The 22,954-nt window shown below is 39.5% G+C and overlaps 2 protein-coding genes across 3 annotated transcripts in view; both read left to right on the forward strand.

Annotated features, from left to right (window-relative positions):
- The window catches only part of cplane1 (ciliogenesis and planar polarity effector 1), a 30,035-nt gene extending 24,356 nt beyond the window's left edge, over nucleotides 1–5,679 (forward strand). Inside the window, 7 exon segments of the mRNA XM_061747139.1 lie at nucleotides 157–193; nucleotides 1,554–1,682; nucleotides 1,758–1,941; nucleotides 2,024–2,073; nucleotides 2,266–2,421; nucleotides 2,939–3,060; nucleotides 3,394–5,679. Coding sequence (XP_061603123.1) covers nucleotides 157–193; nucleotides 1,554–1,682; nucleotides 1,758–1,941; nucleotides 2,024–2,073; nucleotides 2,266–2,421; nucleotides 2,939–3,060; nucleotides 3,394–3,632 — 917 coding nt within the window. The 3' untranslated portion in view covers nucleotides 3,633–5,679.
- Nucleotides 5,680–6,851: 1,172 nt separating this feature from the next.
- Nucleotides 6,852–22,954, forward strand: part of LOC133490155 (WD repeat-containing protein 70) — a 43,279-nt gene continuing 27,176 nt past the window's right edge. Inside the window, exons 1-10 of one of the 2 annotated variants that reach the window (XM_061799839.1) lie at nucleotides 6,852–6,928; nucleotides 8,507–8,560; nucleotides 8,646–8,729; nucleotides 8,805–8,886; nucleotides 9,481–9,526; nucleotides 9,614–9,694; nucleotides 10,867–10,926; nucleotides 11,001–11,134; nucleotides 12,721–12,874; nucleotides 16,145–16,221. In XM_061799839.1, coding sequence (XP_061655823.1) covers nucleotides 6,907–6,928; nucleotides 8,507–8,560; nucleotides 8,646–8,729; nucleotides 8,805–8,886; nucleotides 9,481–9,526; nucleotides 9,614–9,694; nucleotides 10,867–10,926; nucleotides 11,001–11,134; nucleotides 12,721–12,874; nucleotides 16,145–16,221 — 794 coding nt within the window. In that variant the 5' untranslated portion in view covers nucleotides 6,852–6,906. Of the gene's footprint in view, nucleotides 6,929–8,506; nucleotides 8,561–8,645; nucleotides 8,730–8,804; nucleotides 8,887–9,480; nucleotides 9,695–10,866; nucleotides 10,927–11,000; nucleotides 11,135–12,720; nucleotides 12,875–16,144; nucleotides 16,222–22,954 lie in introns of both variants that reach the window. The other variant, XM_061799838.1, reaches the window with a different exon arrangement.

Below are 22,954 nucleotides of genomic sequence, written 5' to 3' on the forward strand. Positions count from 1 at the left end.
GCTCTTCGTAAATTCTGAGTTTCTCATCAAACTGCGGCGGCCAACAGCTGCTCTCTAGTTTAGTATGTGTCAGATGTTATTAGATATGTTGTCCCTTAGTTACATTCATGACAATTCATTTTGTTGTCATGTTGTAACAGTTTGTTCTTCCCACAGAACATCTGTTGACCGGAACATTGGAAACATTTGACGAGTAAGTGGTTTTTAATTCGTACATCGTCTTGTTATGTTGACAGTCAGATTGACCTATTTTATCCATCCATCCATCCATTTTCTGAGCCGCTTCTCCTCACTAGGGTCGCGGGTGTGCTGGAGCCTATCCCAGCTGTCATCGGGCAGGAGGCGGGGTACACCCTGAACTGGTTGCCAGCCAATTGCAGGGCACATAGAAACAAACATCCATTCGCACTCACACTCATGCCTACGGGCAATTTAGAGTCTCCCATTAATGCATGTTTTTGGGATGTGGGAGGAAACCGGAGTGCCCGGAGAAAACCCACGCAGGCACGGGGAGAACATGCAAACTCCACACAGGCGGGGCCGGGGGATTGAACCCGGGTCCTCAGAACTGTGAGGCTGAAGCTATAACCAGTCGTCCACCGTGCCGCTGACCTATTTTAAATAAGGAAAAAAAAAAAAAAAAAGATAATGGTTAGATGTAAAATAAAATTTTGTTAAAATTCCTTCTGTTTCTGTTCTTTTTTTATATACAGTGGTGCCTTGAGATGCAAGTATAATTTGTTCCAAATAGTCATATCTCCGAATGACCCAGTAAAGTGCTGTAATATTAGGTCGACTTGAGGCTAAAATTGTCTTTTTATGAGCATAAAATCGTATATTTTCAAGATTAAAGAAAGTAATCTCTTCAATAATTCTTTCCAGTGAAAATTTCGAAAGTAGGCTTAGCTATAATGGGACGAGATCATCTACATTGCTCATCGGTTCGCAGGCAACAAAGAGCTCCTTTGAATCCTTCACTTACACTCATAAAAATACCAACTTACTGTCATAATATTATGTCATTCGTCTGAACAATGCTCCTTTTAGTTCTCAAAAATATACAGATGCATCTCATTAGAATATATTCAAATTTATTGAGATGATATACCTCAATAAATTGTGCAACAGAAGAACTGTGTGAGGCTTCAGGCTATGTCCCTATTGCATTTTGCAGCTAAAAAAATGTTTTAAAAGTTTTTTTGGGGCTTTCTAGCAGACGTCTTAAGGTTTTGTGATGACAGTGCTATTTCAAACTGTTCCTAATTCCTTCCACTTTGCCTAAAGCGCCAGTTCCAGCAGAAGAAAAACAGCCCCAAAGCATGACGTTGCCACCACCGTGCTTCACTGTAGGGATGGTGACCTTTTGGTGATGAGCAGTGTTGGTTTTTGCATCGAACACTTTTCGATGGCCAATTATGGCCCAAAAATTCCACTTTGTTTTCATCGGACCATAACACGTTTTTCCAAGTGGTTGGGATATTTTGTTTCGGTTAGATTAGGTTTCGTATATTCACGTTTTAACTACGCCGTCCTCCTGTGTGTGTGATCTGCAGGACGGCTGATGAGAGTCTGGACCAGACGGGGCTGTCCGATACAGCGGAGATCCTGGAAGGTTTAGTGCGAGATGGTTATATATCCCAAACTGACCTGGATGCGTCTTTATCAAACACGCTCGACGACAGGTACGTTTCTCACTCACTTATGAGTGACGTGAGAGTATCACGGATTTGAGCGACAATGTGGCTCGTACAACGCAGGAGGGAGGAGGAGCAAGAGCCGAGTCAGCAGATTTCCCCGAGGCGTGCTCTTCCCGACGAGGACGACGACAGACGGGAGCTGATGATCTGGATGAGACACAAGCAGAGAGAGAGACACTCGGTGTATCAAAAACAGAGAGCCAGCCTGCGCGAGAAGGAGATCAAACCTTTTTCCAGAACATCGGTTGGATCCTTCACCAGCTGTTGAGAATGTTCCACCATATTACATCCATGCGGTTGCTCATTTTTGCTCTTCTTCGTTGTAGAAATCCACCAGCCAAGTGACCAGCAGTAGAAACACACAGGAAAAGCAGAAGTAAGAACTTGTTTAAAGGTGACATAATATGGAAATTGGACTTTTTAATTGCTTGTTTGCAAATAGTCGAGTCTGTAAGTGAGCCCTTCTAAATTCCGCTGAATGTTGCGATGTACCAGGGCGACACGCTAACCGAGTGGTTCGCACGTTTACCTTATAGTTCTCAGTTTCTCTTTTTTTTTGGCTTGCCAGGGCCATGCTTTTGAAACAATTCAACCAGAGGCTCCACGACGCCACCTTGTTGGCAGATCAACTTCGCACCAGCCCCTTTTCCGGCTCTCGTATTTTAGTCATTGATGCTCCCGCCGTAAGGTCCTCCTCCGCTCCGCCCACCGCTGACAATCGCAGGTACTGTATGAATTTTTTTTCAGCCGCAAAATCTACACTTGCATGTTTCAAGGGGACATATTATGTTTGCCACTTTTTGATCGCTTGTATACAAATAGTTGTAGAGGGCGAAACGTTGTCCAGAACGCTGACACATTCCAGCGAGATCCAGCCCAAAGTTACGCATTCATCTACTGGCGAGATGACGAGCGGCAGCCTGCAAAGCTTCTCTGTCGCCAAACTCATACTCCGCCTTTTTTTAAATCACGAAGGCCGCACTCGCTATTGGCCCAGCAGTACACTGGGCGTGGTGTCCAATCGCTCACTTGCATGAGCTGATTTCAGCAAGACTGGAAATAGGTTGAAAATGGTGCCGCAATTCTTGATCTTTGTTTTTTTTTTTGTCATTGTCACAGATGTGTTATTAAAGCACTTGAGAACTATTAAAATATGGAAAAAAAGGTCTTTAATGTATATTGTTCATACTATATACATAGCGGTTTTGATTGAATTAAAATCTTCTCTGTGGGTTTTACAGCAAAGAGAAAAGTCTGACGCGTCCCTCAGGCCAAACGCACGCCCAACGTCGTCCTTGGACTGCCGAAGCGCCTGGAAGACCTTCAGAGGACAGCCGGAGGACCGAACGACCCCGAAGACCAGGTAACATCCGTAAACACCTCATTGACAATCCGATGATAGTGTCACAATCCTTACAATGCATTTGGAAAATATTCCCAGCTCTTCACTTTCTCCACATTTTGTTATGTTACTGCCTCTCTCCAAAATTAAATGAATTAACTTTGCCTTCAAAATTAAGAAATACATTTTAATTAACTTATTTTGGGCAAAAAACCTGCAAATTTTTTACCAAAAAAAATATCGACAGGAATTTTCATTGGGTCCTGCTGTAACGTAACAAAAATGTGGAAAAAGTGAAGCCTCGCGAATGATTTCCAGATGAACCGTATGTATGACATGCTCGCTCGACCTCAGGGGCCTCTCTGTCGAGGGAGCGTCCGATGGCCTCCATCAGGGCCCACGAGGACCAGCAATTCACACACCGGGGTGTCAATCTGTTACTGCCTGAACTGATGGACGAGCGGGACGACGGCGCCGAAGCGGGCGTGGCCGGTATGGACTGGCTGGACAAACTAACGGAGAGCGGAGGGCGTCTCAGCGAGGTCGACTGGGCGGCCATCGAGAGGATGGCGGCCGCAGAGGAGAACGTCTGAACGGCCGCACCTCAGGCAAAAATGAACAGTCAAGGGAATTTATGTTCGTTTTCAAATACAGTGGTACCTTGACTTACGAGTACCTGAAGTTTTTTTCTGAGATACGAGCCGTCGGTTGGCCGAATCTTTTGCTTTGACTTGAGATACGAGCGATGTGTGGTGGCACTGAACTCAACTCGCTTGACAATCAGCAGCACTTTGGCAAACGGTGAACAAGTCTTCAAAAAAGAGGCTTCAAGCTGTTTATTGCCACTTCCAGTTGAAGTTTACTATCAAACTAAACATGAAACAAAAGTTGCACCATTTATATTTAAAACAACCATATAGCTTAGCCTTTCAGTCGGCTAGCTTAATGCTAACACTATCGTCTATGTCGCGGCGCTATAAAAATCGATAAGCAACCGATTGAAATCAAACGGTGCAAATGTAGAAAGACTGTCACAGTACTCATGGTCATATGTTCTTTAGCCTCTGCGAAGAACGACGAATATTAGTGCAGCACTGATGAGCTGAATTTATTAAGTCAGAGCTATTTATTTTTCATTTTTTTGTGTTTGTTAAACAATACTTATTGTCCATAAAATATTTTCCCTGATATTTTTGGTTGTCAGGAACGAATTAATTGGATTCACATGTTTTCCTATGGGAAATATTGTTTCAGTTTTTGTGTGATTCGGTTTTAGACTTTTTTTGAAAGGAATAATCCCGAAAACAGCTTCCGCTGTATACTAAAGTAGAGGGAGTCAATAAAGGCAACAACACTAGCCAAGGGCATTAAAATAATTTTTAAGCTGCAGAAAGTGAAGTGGAAAAAATGAATTTATTAACATTCTGTTTATGTTATTACTGTATGTTTATCTTACAGTCCAATACTGTGTACATTGCTATTTTTCTTAATAGAAAAACATGTTTCCAAAAAAATATGTTGGTGTTTTTTGGGGGGCAAGAGCACAATTAATGTCATTTCCATTCATTTCTACATGGAAAGTTGATTTGAGATATGAATGATCTGACTTATGAGCATGATCATAGAAGGATTTAAGGTACTACTGTATGCCTTGTAGTAGAAATTATGGAAGATTAAGTTTACAAACTCGAGATATTTATGTCCATAGATTGTTACATTCATAATGTACGTATCATAGTGTAGCCTATTTGTCGGTAATTACAGTGCATCCGAAAAGTATTCACATCATTTTTCCACATTTTATATTACAGCGTCCTTCCAAAATCGAATAAAGTAAAATAAAAAAATCTGAAAATTCTACACACAACATCCCACTTTTAAAAAAAAAATCTAATAAAATAAAATAAATTAAGAACTCACATGTACATTTCACTATTGTTCAAAAGTTTGGGATCACCCAGACAATTTTCTATGATAACAAACTGTTGTCTATGAGCCACTGAGAGCTCAAGTGGGGTAACTCCATTTCTGTCATTTTGCAGGAAAGTAGTACTAGATTTTCCAGAAATTTGGACATGGATCATGTTGTATATTCATATTAGCCCATATTGCTATACACCAGAGTTACCGTTATCATCTTGAGTTTCATTGGTTGGATCCCAGTCTGTATCACCGAGGCTGCCTGAAAGAAAAGAAACAAAAGATGATAAATAACTTTCACTTAGACTAACACACAGATGTCGGGCACCCAAGCTAAAGTGCTACTTTCTGAGTCTTTTATCATTCTCTGAACTTTACTGGGATGTTTTTGCGGTAGGTGAGACCTGGTTTCAGAGGCGTGCCCATCTTGGAAAATGAATTGAATCCATTTTGGAGTAAGGCTGTGACATGTTACAGAAAGTAAATCGCTGTGAATACTGGATATTGTAATGTGCTAGCTTTCTGCTTGATTTCTTTTCTACTTTCTCACTTTTGTACGCACTGTCACAAATAAATGTCACTTTTAATCGTTCAACAAGATGTCTTGCTTCTATTCAAATGGGACATATTATGGAAAATGTACTTTGTGTTTATGCAAATAGTTGTATTATGCCTGGAATTCCCGCCTACCCACCAATCAAGTGTTAAATTACACAACCAAGTAAGGCTTTAGTATTCTGTTAAGCTCCACTGTTACCTAAAAGTATAGGCACTTGTTTTAAGTGTAAGAAATGCGGCACTTACAGTTACAGTACTTGATTGCGCCTTGAAGTCGTTGGCGGGGTGGCGACTTGCACCATTCGCACAATTTACTTGTCATTAATAATTCTAATTTAATGAGATGTATGTGTATGTGAATACACTACAAAGAACACATTTAATGTTCAGACTGATAAACGTGATTGTTTCGCAAATATTATCTCATATTGAATTTGATGCCTGCAACGCTTATTGAGTTGTCAAAAGGAATTGTCATGTAAATGTGGTAAATGCCCCTGCCCCAGCTTTTTTGGAACGTCAGTTTCAAAATGAGAGAATATTTGCACAAAAACAACATTCATCAGTTTGAACATTAAATATCTGGTTTTTGTAGTGCATACAGGTGAATATAGGTTGAAAAGGTTTTGCAAATAATTGTGTTCTTTTTTTGAATTACATTTTACACATTGTCCCAACTTCATTGGAATTGGGGTTCGTATACAAGGGCTTTATGTTAACAACATTGAAAGTATAATATCACTGTATGCCGACGAAACAAGCTTCCTTATCTGTCTTAAAAAAAACCTTATAAAACTTTTGGATACCTTTTCATAACAATCTGGACTAAAGGATATAAAAAAACAGCACAACCCTATCAAATGTTAGGGTTTTGTGAGCACAAAATCTTCATTGGTTCTGCTAAAAAGCAGCAGAAAAAACAAACAAGTAAGGGAAGCCTACTAGAACACCTGAACTTTATTTGGGGTTAATCACTTTGAATGGTGCCATGTGTGTGTCAACTCCCTAATAATTTAAGTTGGAGTTGGATGTTCAGTTTTTTTTTTTGTCAGACGTGCATAAAACATGTAATATATAAGTCAAAAATTGTTGTCTATTTTATTCAATAGGATAAGCATCTGATGCCCTACTACTACTAGTTATTTCATATTCCAAACATGTCGCTGAATAGCTTTTTAATCATTAAAAAGTAAGTCTTTGGCAATAATCAGCACCTTTATCAATAATTTTATTAAATTAAATTTAAAAAAAATATATATATATATATATATATATATTCATTCATTCATTCATATACACACACACGGGAGGGGTCACTGTTTTACCAACTACTACGAAACTAGAAGAGAAGAAGAAGAATCACTTCCGGTGGTCAATTCCTTTCCAAACATGGATTCTAACAACAGCGAAGGTACTCACATTTGGTCTTATTTGTCATTTATTTCTATATAGGTTTCAATTGTGGGCTTCTACGTGACTATCTGTTGACAACATTTGCTTACATCTTCCTCTCGCCGTTGGACAAGACTGTATATGTGAACAAATTGGCGCTTATGCTAGATTCTTAGCTGGATGTTGTGTTACTTTAGCCACTGTTTTCCTCTCACATTAAAGTATTTTACTTTGGATTTTCACCATAAAACGAGCAAATAACCTCTAACCTAAAAAAAAAAAAATGTTCAGCAGCTAAAATCATCACCGAGGTGTCTTGACGCAATACCATCTGGCTTTTTTCAAAACTCTTGTCAATATAATCAATTGCTCACTTCAGCCAGGGGAGTTTCATAAAGCGTTTAAAGTAGCTGCCAATAAGATTCTTTTAACAAAATAGAACACTGGACGCTGCCATGTTAGCAAACCATAGACGCATGTCAAATCTCCCCTTCATAGCCAATATTGTCGAGAAAGTTATTATTATTTTTTTAATCAACTCAGTAATTTCTTGAATTTAAATGGACTTTTTGACAAATTTCAACCAGGTTTCCCATCTCGTCATAGTACAGAGCCGCTCTTATCAAAGTGCTAAATGATATAAGGTTGAATACTGACTCGGGAAAGCTGTCAATTCTGGTCTTGTTGGATCTCAGTATGGCTTTTGATACGGTAGATTATATTATACTGCTGAACAGGTTGGGAACGTGGGTAGGGCTAAATGGAACAGGTCCTACCTGGAGGAAAAGAGTTCCTTTGTAACCATTGGGGTCCCTCAAGGGTCAGTTTTTGGACCCCTCCTGTGCTGCCTGTATATGCCACCCTTGGGTCAAATTCTTCAGAACCTTAATGTTGACTATCATACCTATGCAGATGACACACAGTTACAGTGTACGGCAAGGCAATTCCTTTATTTTTGTTGTATACTAAAGACATTTGAGTTTCAGCTCAAAAGATGAGTATGAGACAAAAGTTCAGAATTACAGCTTTTATTTCATGGTATGTCCATCTAGATGTGTTAAACAACTCAGGACAGAGCACTTTTTGTTTGAACCCACCCACTTTTCAAGTGAGCAAAAGCATTGGAATATGTGACAGATGTGTGTTTCTAGTTGGTCAGGTGTTTCCTTTTAGATTCATTGATCAAACATTAGCTAGTGCTTGTTTCTGGCTTTGGCTTTCACCTGTGAAAACTGCATTTGCTATTAAGCAAACATGAAGTCTGGAAAGCTGTCTATGGGAGAAAAGCAAACCATTTTGAAGCTGACAGAAGAGGGAAAATCGATCAGGGCTATTGCACAATAGCACAAACATTGGGCATAGCCAATACAACAATTTGGAATGTGCGGAAAAAGAAAGAAGCTACTGGTGCACTGAGCAACAGACGTATTATATGTCACATACAGTGGAGAGTTGTTATATAAATGACTGGTAGTGAATGGTGGAATATAAATTTTTCTAACAGAAAATGAGGAGTCTCTGGTCGTGCTATTGGCCGAATTTAAGAAAGTGTGACTTTGCCATTAAAAGTAATATTTTTCAAAATTGTCATTCCCAGGCAAGATGAACAACGATGGAGACATTACTTCTGTTATGGGATTCTCTGGCTTTGGTATGTAGGACAGACAGAAAAAAGAGTACTCGTTCATAACCTTTAGAATGCTACTAAAATGAACGTTTCAATTTGTCGCCACCAGGAAAGAAGGCCCGCACGTTCGACCTGGACGCCATTTTTGAACAGACCCGACGAACGGCCATCGAGAGGAGTCGCCAAGTTTTAGGTGACTTGAATAAATCCACAACCGCTTGTCCTGCTATAGTCAAACTGAGTTGCTGTTAATGTTGTTTCTGTTCAGATGAGAGGCAGATGGAAATGGAGGAGCAAGGGGAACGCTCAACATCGGTCCCCACGCCAAAAGACGCACAGAAGGCAACCAGGTAACCGTTTTGTACTGTCTCCCAGAGATTTTTACCGTTTTACATATAGAGATGAAACAATGAAAATTTCATATCACAATTATCGAGTGACATCTGAGTACTTTAATAAAGGTTTGAAGAGAGGCTTAAGGTTTGAATTCAGAGTTAGGGTTTCAATCCAGGGTTAGGGTGTTTCCATTGACAGTTTGCCTTGCAAATTAGGGTTTCAATATAGGGTTAAGGCTTCAAGACAGGATTTGGACTTCAATGTTGCGTTTCAATACAGAATCGGGGTTTTAATTCACAATTAGGGTTTCACAGTAGGGTTTCGAGACAGGGCTTCAAAATTTAAATAAGGGTTTCAAGAGAGATGTTTCAAATAAGGGCTAGGGTATAAAAGTAGGGTTTTACGACATGATTTGGGTTTCAAATTAAGGTTAGGGTTTCAAGACAGAAGTAATGTGTCAAATTAGGTTTTAAATAAGAGTTTCAATTCAGAGGTGGCTTTCCATTTAGTGTTTCAAAGTAGGCTTTCAATTCAGGGGTGGTTTCCAAATGAGGCTTTCAGTTCAGGATTAAGGCTTCAACCCTGACTGTGTTCTTAAATGTTTACAGGAAGGACATCAGCAGCTCAGACGCTGAACCTGTCGGCCCGCCACCACCTCCAAAAGACTCAAGCCAGGAGGAGGAGGAGGATGGTGATGCCGACGATGATGATGATGATGATGATCTTGTCGGACCCCCTCTTCCTCCTGGTTACAAAGGTGACGCCACTCAAAGTGACAGCGACGACGAAGATGAAGACGAGGAGCAAAATGAGGACGATGACGTGTGTAACGCGCACACACACACACACACACACATATACATCAAAGTTTAAGAGCTCCATTTGTCTCAAAAAGTGATAAGAATACCTTCAGTTGTTGTGCTGATATTTTAGGAAGCCTCCACTAGATGGCAGCACCAGAAAACCTAATGTATGTATTTGTGTAATAGTACAGCATTTAACAAGCATGATATAATTATTGGACTGGAAAATATAACAAATGACACAGTCTTACAGAGTTAAAATAATAGGAAAAAAATGTCGACAAAAAAAAAAAATCATTCAGGCAACTGTAACGTGAACAAAAAGATAATAATAATGTTATTTGTGTCAAACATCTAAAAGTAAGAAACAAATGCAGGTTTAATTGATTTATTTTTGTGAATTTTTTTAATTTAAAATAGGAATATAAAAAGAATAAAGAAAATACATTTCAATAATAGTAACAAAATGTAAAGTTAAAAAGAAAATAGTAAAAAGAAAAACAATTGCGTGGTTTTACGTCTTTATTTCAAATATTCAAAAGAAAAAGAAAATAGAAATAAAAGATAAAGCAGGCTAGATGTTATTTATCTCAAACATTTTTAATATCGAAAAAAAAGAAGAAAATAATGCAGGCTTCACTGTTGATTTAGTTTGACTTTTTTAAAGTGATTTATGATCTAAAATATTTTAAGCAAAATGAAAATAAAGCAAAAGATGTTGAATAATAGTGAAAATATAAAAAGTAAAAAAAGATGAGAATAGTGAAATATGAAAAAGAAGTGTAGTAAAATATATTTAAAAAATGCTGGCATTTTGTTATTTACTTTTTGAAAATATTTAAAATAAATTGTGCAAACAATTATGAGAATAAAAAATATGCAGACTTGTTGATTTATTCAAACAATTTATAAAAATATTTTGGATTTAAGATTTTTAAAACTACAGAAAAATGAAGCAACAAATAAATTTTAATTAAATAATAATAGAAAAGTGAGTAGTGAAAAATGAAAAGAAATACAGGAAAATATATATTTTTTCAAAATCAACAACATAAGGCAGTTTTATTGTTTTTAAGTATTCCTCCGACTTCGTCTGAAAAGGCGCACTGAGAAGCGAAAAAATACAATCAAAATTAACCCCTCAACTAATCCACCACAAACATACCCCCATGCTCTTCTTTCCCGCCTCAGAATCCCATCAAGAAGATTCCGGACACTCACGAGATCACCCTTCTGCACGGCACCAAGACGGTACCAACCGCCTTCTTCCAGCCTAAGTGCACATCCTCTCATGTTGTCAACTATAATTGACACCCTTTCCTCAGGTTTCCGCTATGGCCTTGGACCCGTCGGGTGCCCGCCTGGTGACGGGCGGCTACGACTTCGACGTGCGCTTCTGGGATTTTGCCGGCATGGACCGAGCTCTGCAGGCCTTCCGCTCCCTGCAGCCATGCGACTGGTGAGTCCGTTTTCGCGAGAAGCCGAGGTGGTAAAAGTATAGTGAGTGAACCCTCTGGTATTCGCAGTTAGGCTTTGGGGAATTTACATATTTATGCTTTTTTTTTTTTTAACCTGTCCTCTGTTGCTGAAAATCTCGTTTAGTTGCCGATTTGGTGCTCAGGTCAAAGCAATAAAAGTCTTACTTTGGCTCCATTTTGTGAAATCTTGGTGTTGTTGTTTGCTTGAATTCATTGTAAGTGTTTTTTTTCTCCTGCGTTTGAGTTACCCTGTTTTGATGGCGGACCTCGACTTCACCTCTTGCATAGTCAAAAGTGAAATTGAACATATGTTTGTGCTTCTTTTGCGATGCAGCAGCGCTTACCTCTTGTAGCCTATGTTGCCATTTTGCCTGTATTCCCTAACATTTATTATTGTGTGTAAATGTCAAAAGGTGAGTTAGAATGACTTAATAGTTTTTGTATAAAGCGCTAATGCCCATATTTATTTGCCCATGTGTGATGTCACGTCAGTTTGTGCTAATGATTTATTTAGGCTTGCATGCTAATAAAAATTGTAAGTGGTTTGTTAACCGGCTAAACCCGACTCAATCTCCTGACATCACTCCCTAGGGCACACCCCTTAAAGGGGCACATCCAGTACACGAATAAGACGGTGCGTTCAGTAATGACATTTTCTTCATTAAAAACAATGAATAGCATTTTAATTAACTTCAATGGGGAAAATGGATTTGCACTTGATTACTTCCCACCACCGCTGAGAAGCCCTGACACACGTGCGTGTCATGCCACAGCCACACCGTCCACGCACACACATTTGTTTATCCTACAAGCAGATGGTAGCGGCTGTTTGTTTGCGTGTTTACGCCGTGATTCACCGACGAAAAAAAAAAATAAATGAAAGGGCCTAATGGTATTTGTTGTTTCCAGAGCTGGACCAGGCCTCCTCCTTGGATTTTTTTTTCTCCCCCCCTCTTACCCGTATGCAACATTTAAATTGATTACATCTCTCTCCGGGAGCTTCCGTGCTTCCGACTCCACAGATGTTTCAGGCCCAAAGATTTAGCATTTGAGCCTCAATTTCATTTTCACGTTGAACTTTAAAAAAATTTATTTTTTTTTTTTTTTTTTGCTGTTCGGCCAATATGTTGATGCTCGTCCACGCCCCGCTGTGTTAATGCTATTTGATAGTGACCTAAATTGCTAATCTCACCCGGCGTAAGTGGTGCACACTTGGCTCTCATGCACCGCCGCGCTCATGCGTGCAACTCAGGGCTTGGCCATTTGATCTTATAATGAAATCTCTGATTATTTTCACAAAAATCCCATTTTAATTGATATTTTCCCCCCTTATAGAAAACGCAAATGACAATGCCATGATAGATATAATATATGCAAATGTATTGAAGTCAAATGCGAAATACAACTGAACTGTACTTGGGAAGTGATTCTTTCATGTTCTACATTTTGAGAATCGCTGGTATAGCAGATCTGTGTTTGTGACTAAACAGAAAGGTAATCCTTAGATGCTGACTGAAATGTTGTCTACTAGCGAAGTATGCTGAGGTGTTTCTATCATCCCTTGAAGTCATCAGATCCGAGCGTTGCAGTTCAGCATCACCGGGGACCGCATCCTGGTGGTGTCGGGAAACGCGCAGGCCAAAGTCTTGGACCGCGACGGCTTCAACGTGATGGAGTGCATCAAGGGAGACCAGTACATCGTCGATATGGTCAACACCAAGGTAGGACATTCGGATAAAACTACAAAAAAACAGATGTAGGAGATTCTGAGCTGACCGGCTCAAATGCTATTTTAAATACATGCCGTGTGTTGCTTACAAATGGACGATGGGTCGCAAATTTTGAGCACAGACACACACACCCATCCTGTGAATGTGTGAATGGATGGATCGTTTTTCTTCTATTTCAGGAGCATCGGTCTATTAATGAGCATTGTGGTGCTGCTACTGAGAACAAGCTGGATATGTTTTGCTGTGTTGTTGGCTCGGGGGAAACCCTGCCAACAAATAATGGCAGCAAGGTGCACCCAGGAGCGCACACTTTGTGTTTGTGTGCACAGCATAATGCTTGAGGAGTCAACAATGGATGCGTTGCACATGCATCTGCAAAGACAGACGTTAATGGCTTGTGCATGTTTGGGTTTTACTGTGTTTAAAAGTGGGATTGTTGGTTACCATGCATTTTTTTTTTTGTACACACGGTTAGTACCACCCGTGTAGCAGTCTTATATAAAGCACCTGAAAGGGATCTGAACAAAACATTTGTAGAAGTAAAAGTCACTTTGTAGCATATACAGTGCTGTGAAAAAGTATAGGCTCCCGATTTTTGCATAGTTTCCCCACTTTAAGATCATCAGACAAATGTAAATATCAGACAAATATAACTGAAGGGAAGTTAAAATGCTGTTTTTTTGTTTGTTTTTTTTTAAAATGGTGATTTTGTTTATTAAACCTGAAATCCACAACTACTTTTTATTTAAAAAAAAATATATATATATTTTCACCCAAGCCAGTATTAGAGGAGATGACAACATGTGGATTAAACCTGTCGGCTCCTCTAGCATCTTGGTATATTCTTCAATAGTTCATTTTTAAAAATTATTTAGTGAATGACCGGTTCATTTCCCGGACCGAAAATAAGGCATTTTGCCGAGCAACGGGTGAGGCATAGTTGTACAACGCTCACTGAAAATATTGGTTTGCGTCTGTGTAGCACAAACTAGTCATACATTAATTACTGTGTAAACGAAAACAATAACAAAGACTGCCGCAAATGAACAACATCAACCTCTCTTCGAGGAGCTGTTGGCTGCCAACAGCAGTGTGGGTGGTTACGTGGTCACGACCCAACACTCCTCTCGTCCTTACTGTTTTTTTGTAATTGCTTTTTGCTCATTCCTTTTAATGTATGTGTGTCAGTTAACTTGCTAGTGACCCAGCGATGTGGTTTGTGAGAACCTTTATCCACTTGATTATAACTTTAGACGTCATAACGCTGCCACCGCTTGATAAGATAATGATGGTCATTCTTTAAATTCTATTAAAAGGTCTTCTTGCTCTTTTTTTTTTTTTTTTTTTTTTTTAATAAACAGAGTACAAGAATATAGAGCACTATTTCCATTCACTGGATGTGAAATTTGACAGCAACAAAGTATTTATCTGCCGTTACAAGACTGCTGTATAGAGTGAAGGCCAATTGATTTGCTATGGAGCCACTCTGGGTCAATGACAGCATCCCAACCTATTACTCGTCTCGTCCCAGTCAATAAAAAAACATCACAAGCCTCTTCCTCGCACTCTAAAACGCTCCTCGCTGTCGGTGGGTGGGTTGGGGGTGAAGGGGCTCTCCTTCTGTTATTCCACTTGAGTCGTTTGTTATGAGGAATTCCCGCAGAGGAAACGGCGAAAAGAGGTCACGCTACACTTTACTTACACTTTTTTTTTTTTTTTTTTTTTACGGCCAATTTGGTCGTTAATCTTGCAGAATTCCTACCGGACGTGTGTTTTAAATAGCCTGCAGGTACTGTACATTAAACTTGGCGTAAACATAGCTCGGGCCTTGACGCAACCACACGCTCTGTTTAGCGGTCCTTCAGCTCAATGAAGAAGCAAGACGTTTTCAGATTTTATTCATACATTTGTATCATAAATAAATGTAAAAAAAAAAAAAAAAAAGTTGTGAAGTAACATCAGAGGGGAACCGAGCTGATGTTATCTCAGGGCTCTACACTAACTTTTGCACTAGTAGGACTTTTTGTAGTTGGTTGCACCAGCACATGATTTGGTCGCACCATTTTTTGAGGACGTACAGCATAACCATGGCATACCTGGTTTCGTTTAACAGTGCTTCGATGATATGAGGATATTTGCAAAATATTTGACCGTGAACAAATAGTTTGTCCCCAACACGCATTAGCAGACAAAACAGGTCAATAAAATTTAAAAAACAAACCAAAAAACCAAAAGCTTTTCTTTGGTCATTTGTTTGACGAGGGGCCAGTTTTTATAGTGAGGGCTCCGAACCCTCTACCCCTTCGGGAAACCACTTCATTTTGAGCATCACCACGACCACATGATTGACATACATTTAAAAATGATTGCATAAGTGTACCACCACCATACAAAAGTATCTTTTAGGATTATTCACACTATTTTGCAAATTAAAAAACCGTTGACTTGAATTTGTGGAAGAGGGATAGGTGGCGCTCTCGTAAATGTGAAGTATTGCCTCTTTGTATACTGCAAAACCTCAAAATCTTACCAAGAATATTTGTCTTCTTTCTAATCAGAACTTATTAAAATAAGACTCAACACGTAAAAAGTACTTTTTTTTTTTTTTTTTTTTTTAAAAGACAATTTTCACTTGTTTCAAGCTAATTTTAATAAACTCCAATGGCATTTTTTTGTTATTTCAAGTAAAAAGTGGCTAATCTTAAACTCCTGGCAATTTTATTTTCTACTTATTTCAAGTAAAAATCTGCTTGAAACAAATGAACTTTGTCTAAAAACAATGTCATTATTTTAAGTGAAGAGTTTTATTTCATGTGTAATCAGTTTAGTTTTGAGACCTTGCCTAGAAATAAGACAAATATTATTGGTAAAATTTATTTTTTGCAGTGTAAGCACGTTTTGCATATCCTTCCTCTCCCAAGATTTTTTTTAAAAGGATGAGAACAAGTGTATGCAAATGAGTTAATTCTGCCCCCATTGTACCCCCTCGTGGGTTCAATATATTTAACATACCAATAAATTGCCAAATTAAAAAAAAAAAAAAAAAGACAAGACAAGGCCATCCTACATTTTATTTTAAATGTTACTTCCCCCTCCCCCAGAGTTTTAAACCTAAACTGCTCAATTTCACAACATAAGATAATGCTGTAACTAATCATATTTACTGTATGCGTCCGTAGGTCATTTCCCACGTGGTGTGGTTTTTGTTTTGTCATTTTGTTGTTGTTTTTGTTTCCCCTTCTAACTGGCTGCTCTTTTCAGGGCCACACGGCGATGCTCAATGACGGCTGCTGGCATCCCAAAATGAAAGAGGAGTTCATGACGTGCTCCAATGACGGGTGAGTCCTCCCGACGCTTCCATTTTGCTATCTGTGTGCCCCATTACGGGCTCTTTTGGTCCCAAACTTTCTCCCAAAGCGTGCTTACCTAGCAGCTACACAGCACATCCAAGGGGAATTATTTCCTTTGCCACGAGCAGGGAGTCCTCTAATCCAGAAAAGAGGGAGAAAGAGTGAGAGTGAGAGAGTGTGCGCGCGCCATCTCGATCATTATGAATTCAATCAGGGTTAAAAGCGTCCTGCTGCAATATGATTGGGTGCCTGCTGCAACATCATTGACTATAAAATATCATTAAATGAAAGTTTAATCATTGAATTTAATCCTAACCCTACTTTCCAAAATAGTGTGAATAATCATAAAGGGTACTTTTATGTGGTGATGGTGCACTTATGCAATCGTTTTGAAATGTATGTGGATCATATGGTTGTGGTAATGTGCAAAATGAAGTGCTTTTCCCAAGGGAAGAGAGTTAGAGCCCTCACTGTAAGAACTGGCCCCTTTTAGTCGAACAAATGATCAAATAAAAGTAAAGCATTGTTTTTTTTTTTTTAATTAATTGATCTATTTTGTCTGCCACTACTTGTTGCAGACGAACTTTTTGTTCACAGTAAAATATTTCCCAAATATCATACGTTGAGTCACTGTCAATGTATACTTCATACGAAACTATGGTATGCCATGGTTATGCTCTCCCTCCTCAAAAAGGGTATGACCAAATCATATGCAGTGCTACTATCGCAAAAGTTTGTTACCAAAAGCGAACAAGACGATTAAAACATTTTCACTCGTGGAGGCAGAACAGGACGTGCCTCTTATCAGAAGTGAATGTTGTTAGCTAATGCTAATCTGTGCCTCCAACCAAGTTTAATTTAAAGTCTACTTACCTATTTGCTTTGGCATGATAGCAGGGGTGTCACACCTCTGGGAGATGTGTGAGTGCCTTCATTATTGTCTAATGAAGTCCTGCTTGAAAGTGGCTTTGGATCTTTGCTCAGCCTAGCTGATCATGTCTTTTGTTTTGTGAGGCCGGGGTGTTATTATGTAAACTCACAAGAGGTTTACCTGTTCTATTTAATACCGTTAGCCTAGTAGCATGATTGCTGAAGTCACTTCTGAACGTTTTCAGAAAACATGAAAGACACAACCAATTCAACAAACAAGAAGTTGCCTCGATTCAACCTTTTTGGAATACCTTGACCTGGATGACTGAGAATCTTCAGAGACACAACTCCACCCAAGATTTTTAGCAACCACGGTGGTATTTTATATTTATAAATTTGTGATAGTGAGTTGCAAATGACCAAATGAATTATCCTCTTAAGCTAGAAAAAAAAGAAATCACACTTGACTGGTGGGCAGGAACTCCAGTGACCGAACTCTGCTGCGAATAGCAAAAATCCACGAGTAATTGAATAATTGGTTTGTAATTGTATATAGATACCACAAGATGGTGACAAAGAATTACTTTTGTCTAAATGAAGCTCCTCAACTCACTTCAGATTGTGTCCTTGGCATCAAGATGGCACCATATGGCTCCAAAGTCATACTGTTAACTTCCCCCCCCAAAAAATTTCCCCAGCAAATTCACGAATGCCGAACTGTGAATATTCAGAGGTTCACTGAATTTGCGTTTATGCATTTAAAAAGTCAATCTTCCATAATATGTCCGCTTTAAGAATGTGGCTTTGAACACAGCGATGAGTCTGAGTTAGTGCGACAAGCAGCAGTGTAGAAACCCGCCACGGTGGTTTTTCATTCAAAACAGGAAAGGCCGCTGCCTGGTGTTTACCAGCACGAAAACCCTCACAGATGTGACTGTGTTTATCTAACTCTCGTCGGAGCTCTGGAAATCCTCCCCTGGCACGTTAGCGGTGGTCGAGCGTAAAAGGGGTTGCACGCGGGGGAGCAGCTGCAGGTGCAGCCTGGGTCGACATGGTAACTCGAGTCACGCTCGTTGATGGAAAGAGTGTTAGCGTCTCGTCACCTACCTCGCCACTTCCCACTTCTTCAATTCCCAATATATTAACAGGTGACAAAAACATCTCATTTCCTCAAAATGTGTTTCCATACATGGTGTGTTCAGACTGTTTTAAGGCCCGCGTGAAATTGTTTATTTTTAATTAATAATTAATTAAAGGCCTTGATTTATGAGTTTAATTCATTCCGTGACCCCACTCATAACTCAAAACACTTGTATCTCAAATCGTCTTTCCCCATTCTAATGAATGTCATTAAGCTGTTCCAGCGCCCCCCAAAAATACTAATAAAAAATTAAATTGAACATGTTTTTAATGACAAAAGTAGATCGTTACAGAATTGTACTTTATTAAAAAAAAAAATACACTACTAACTTAATTTGACAATGTAAAGAATTTGTGCAGACCCTAGTAAGGATAAGCGGAACGGAAGATGAAAGAAAGATATTTCAACGGGCATTGTGCTGCTCATTCTGGTATGTGCATCTTGGCCGCCAGGGGGCAGTATATTACATCCAGCCAAACAGTAGATTTAATGAAGAGATTAATATTTATTTATATAGCACATTTTCATACATAATGTGTGCTTTACATGATCAAAAGCATTTCAAAAATAAAGAGAAAAAAATACAAATAAAAACAACATACAGTGCAGAAGTCTTTTTTGCATGGAATAAAGAATACATGCTTGTGAATATTGTTGTGTGCTCCGTCTGCATGTAATGTAAGTTGTTTAAAGGTTTAAAGTACAGATACATCAGTGCTCGTTTAGTTGGCCCGTCTATGGCGTTTTCCATTGTGTGATAGCATTAGGTTAGGTGGACTTGGATGAGACAAAGTTAATGTGGTTTTGGACAACACACATTGTCGTTGTTTTATGCATTGTTTTAAAGTAAACTTCAGCAGGTAGTGGCAATAAACCGCTTGAACCAAGCACACTCAGGCTCTTTTTTTTTTTTTTTTTTTTTTTTTTTTTTTTTTTTTTTTAAATAAAAGAATTGTTAACTATCAGCCAAACTGCTGCGTGTAGTGAAGTTGGCTGCCATCATAACAAGCGCTTGTAACTCAGATTTTTGCTTGCACGCATGTGCTGCACGCACAGGTCTGCACACTAATCAAAGTGTGATGACGCGCTGCCTCCAGGAGTGAAAATACAGAACATGTTTTTTTTACTGTATTTACGGGGGCTAGTTTTTTCCCATTGTACACCCTGGGCTGCTGCCCCAGTCGTCATGGGAACGACAGGCACTGGCCATGCTGTAAAGGGGGAGATGGGACCGCCCTCTCAAAACAAGCTGAGTTTAGCGAGGCTAAAATAATAGGGCCAAAAGAGTTCTGAAATTCTTGGTTCTTGGGGTATTTTGATGATAACACATGACAGACATGTTCTAAAGACACCTGGGAGACTGTGGGAAAGCTGCAAAATGTCTCTTTTAAATCAATTGAAAATGAAGCTTGTGTTGTATAGACCTGAAACACACCAGCGATACTGCACTTCTATTGTAAATGAATCCTTTTACGACAAAGTACGAAGAAGCTCTTAAAGGCATGATTATATTGTCAATGGTCATCATCAATAGGCTTTCTTTCAATGGACCCCAGTCGGCCAACTGTACCAGTGGGTGTTTGCATCTACATTCTATACGCTTTAAACATTCATCCTAACACCATTCTGTCTTTCTTTCCGTGGTAGAGCACCTTTTGTTATTTATGTGAATAGCTTATTAAGCATGATCACTGGACCGCCCAAACCCTTTTAATTAAAGCTCCAGTTGCTCCGACTCGCATTCATGGCAGCAAAATTCACCAGCACAGAGGATTTTCCTCTGGAAGGAAGTAGTGACAGCGGGTGCCGTTGGTGATTGTCTTGCATTTTTGCTTGAATAGAGAAGTAGCACCTAAAAAAAAAAAATTTATGGCTATCCAAAACCATTTCTGGATCTTGTCAGGTGTTTTAACAAACCTTGAATCAATGCTGTTATGCATTTGAATGCTAACAAACCTCATTGGTAACAGGATCGACATGTAACCCTTGTATTTTATTTCCTGGTGCCCCAGGTGAAGATACACACGTACCCTATAAGGACTAAAGTGAGGATAGGACGAATAGCCACGAATGGGAATCCACATGTCATGCATACACCTTCACACCCAACAATACAAACACACGCAATTGGAGGAATGTTTCCTGGGATTCTTGGCCCACTTACCAAGAGTGGACCTGGATGATTTATCTAGTCAACTCCTGATGTGTTCAGTTGACTAGATAAATCATCCAGGTCCACTCTTTGTGGAAATACTGGTCATATGTAACATGTCGAGCCGAGGAGGTAGGGTGGCTAGCTCTTAATAATTTTACTTCAATGTCCATAAATTAATTTGGTTGTTGTTATTTCGTGTGATCAAGGGTTGAAAATTTGAGGCTAGACTGCACAAAAATATGTAATGGTATGTCGGAGTGATTCAGTTTGACACGATGAGTTCATCCACAGTCCAGTGCATCTCAGACTATGGTCCGCCATACACTGCTAGTCTTCCATGTCCATCCCGACAACACACACACATGCCAGACCGTCAAGGCGGGAATTTGTCCTTATTCAGTCCAAGTCTTGGCTGAATTTTTGACTGCCTTGTTTTGGTTATATAATCCAGTTCAAGCCAGTGGTTGTTTACGAACACCAAATAAGCCTAACATTTAAACCTTCAACATAGCCCGAGCCTAACCAACGCTAATATCCCTCCTAATCCCCCTTTCCTAAAACACAGCCCCACTGAGTCAGCCTGCCATCACGCAACACACCCAGTCACCAGAACCTGACCAATAAATAACCCCGTACAACCTGTGCACATCTACCTGTATGTCGTCCTTATCTCTACATCGCGGTAAGTGATCTGAGCAACTATCACACCCACTAGGCCTGTAACCCGATGGATGGATAAAATCTGGGGGGGGGGGGGGGTCAGTGGGGTCAGTGGGTGACTTGTCTTTCCTCAGTTGATGTGTGAACTGCGGGACTACCTCATAAAGTGCCCACGCGTGACTGGAGATGTATGGTCCTCATTTTATTACATTCACTGAAGCCTTTGTGTTGAAGGAACGGGGGGAAAGGGGACTGCTGACTGAACGGAAAACAAGGGTGCAGGGATAAGGAACGGGACCAGAATGTTTTTGCTGGTTTCTGCATACTACATGAGTTGGTGTTACTTTTCCATAACAAGCCACATTCTTCATTGACTCAAAAAGATGCCTCCCTTTTGAAATAATCTCAGAGGGAAGGGGCCACTGAGCTTAGAATTTCAAGAACAGATTGCAACACAGCTACAGAGAGACTGGAGGAGTCACAGAAAGACATAGAAGAGACAGCCTTGTAACTGTTCATGCATCTAGCACCTGGATGCTGCTGTTCAGCTTCCTGTTAGAGCAAGTTGTGTGGGATTCATAAAGAAAGAAATGATAACAGGTGGCGGGGGTTCACTCTACTACACAGTCTCCACTTTGCTGAAGCTCTCCCTTCACCTTATTCTCAACTCACAAAGCACTTGTATCCCAAATATCTCCATTGAAGTGAATGGAAATGCAATTAACTCATTCCAGTATCACCCCCCCCCCCCCCACTCAAAATATAAAAAATAAATGAATACATTCTCATGAACTCTATAACATTGGTTCTCAACTGTTGTCACCATGGGACCCACATCCCTCTATAGTTGCTAAGTAGGTGACCAAACTTTACAGAAGTTAGGAACAATAAAGAACATGTATTGCTCATAAATTATCCCCGGAACACATGCAACAAACGTGCAACATCAGTTGTTTGCCTTTGTAGGAAATCAAGGCTGCAGTCAAAGCGACTGTAACAGTTTTAAGTCTGAATTATTATGTTATAAATGTTTGAATACCTGTCTGTAATCCACTTTTGGGCCCTGACCCACCAGTTGAGAATCACTGCCCTATAATATTTTACTTTATAAAAGTATACCGTGATGACATACCGTACTTTCTTGTGTATAATATGCTCTCGAGTGTAATGCGCACCCCCAAAATCAGGACAAGCCTTCTTATGTATAATGCGCACCCATGGCTTTCTAGCCATTCATATAATTATATGCAATAAATGTTCGTGGCGATCCTCTTTTGAATTTGATTATCAATTCTGATCGGTAATACTATAAATACTAAGGTTTACTTGTTGTTAATTAACGTATTTAATACTGTGGTACATCCTAGTGTTTCATTTGAGGTGTTTTCCAGAATTTTAACAACTATGCAACAGTCCTAGGCATGCTGGGAAATCCTCTGATAGCGAGCTGCCATGTTTTAATGATGACATCATCGTCATAGCGGCTTGCTCTCAGAGGATGTCCCAGCGTGCCTAGCACCATTGTACAGTGCTTTTAACATGCTTTTATTTTTTGTATTTTTTATTTTTAATGTCAATTAGTCCCTTAATTCCATAAATAGTGTAATAATGTGAATGTTAATAGAGCATTTTACTTTTAGACATTTACTTAGATGTTGGTGGCCTCTAAGGTGTCATCAGCTCTCCCCCATATGAAAGCAAGTGTATATTGAGGAATAAGTCCTTAGGGTATAAATAGGACAACAGTGTTCTGTGTAATATGTGAAAGGTTATGTTGTCCTTATTGTCTTGACAGTCACCCCTGGTCTTGTGTAAACATAATAGAGATGTCGGTGTGAGGCAGCAGTTGGACTCATTTGTCATCCTGTCCAGTTCTGTCCCTCTCACTGATTGTC

Source organism: Phyllopteryx taeniolatus, chromosome 15, assembly GCF_024500385.1.
Source record: "Phyllopteryx taeniolatus isolate TA_2022b chromosome 15, UOR_Ptae_1.2, whole genome shotgun sequence".
Classification (NCBI taxonomy): Eukaryota; Metazoa; Chordata; class Actinopteri; order Syngnathiformes; family Syngnathidae; genus Phyllopteryx; species Phyllopteryx taeniolatus.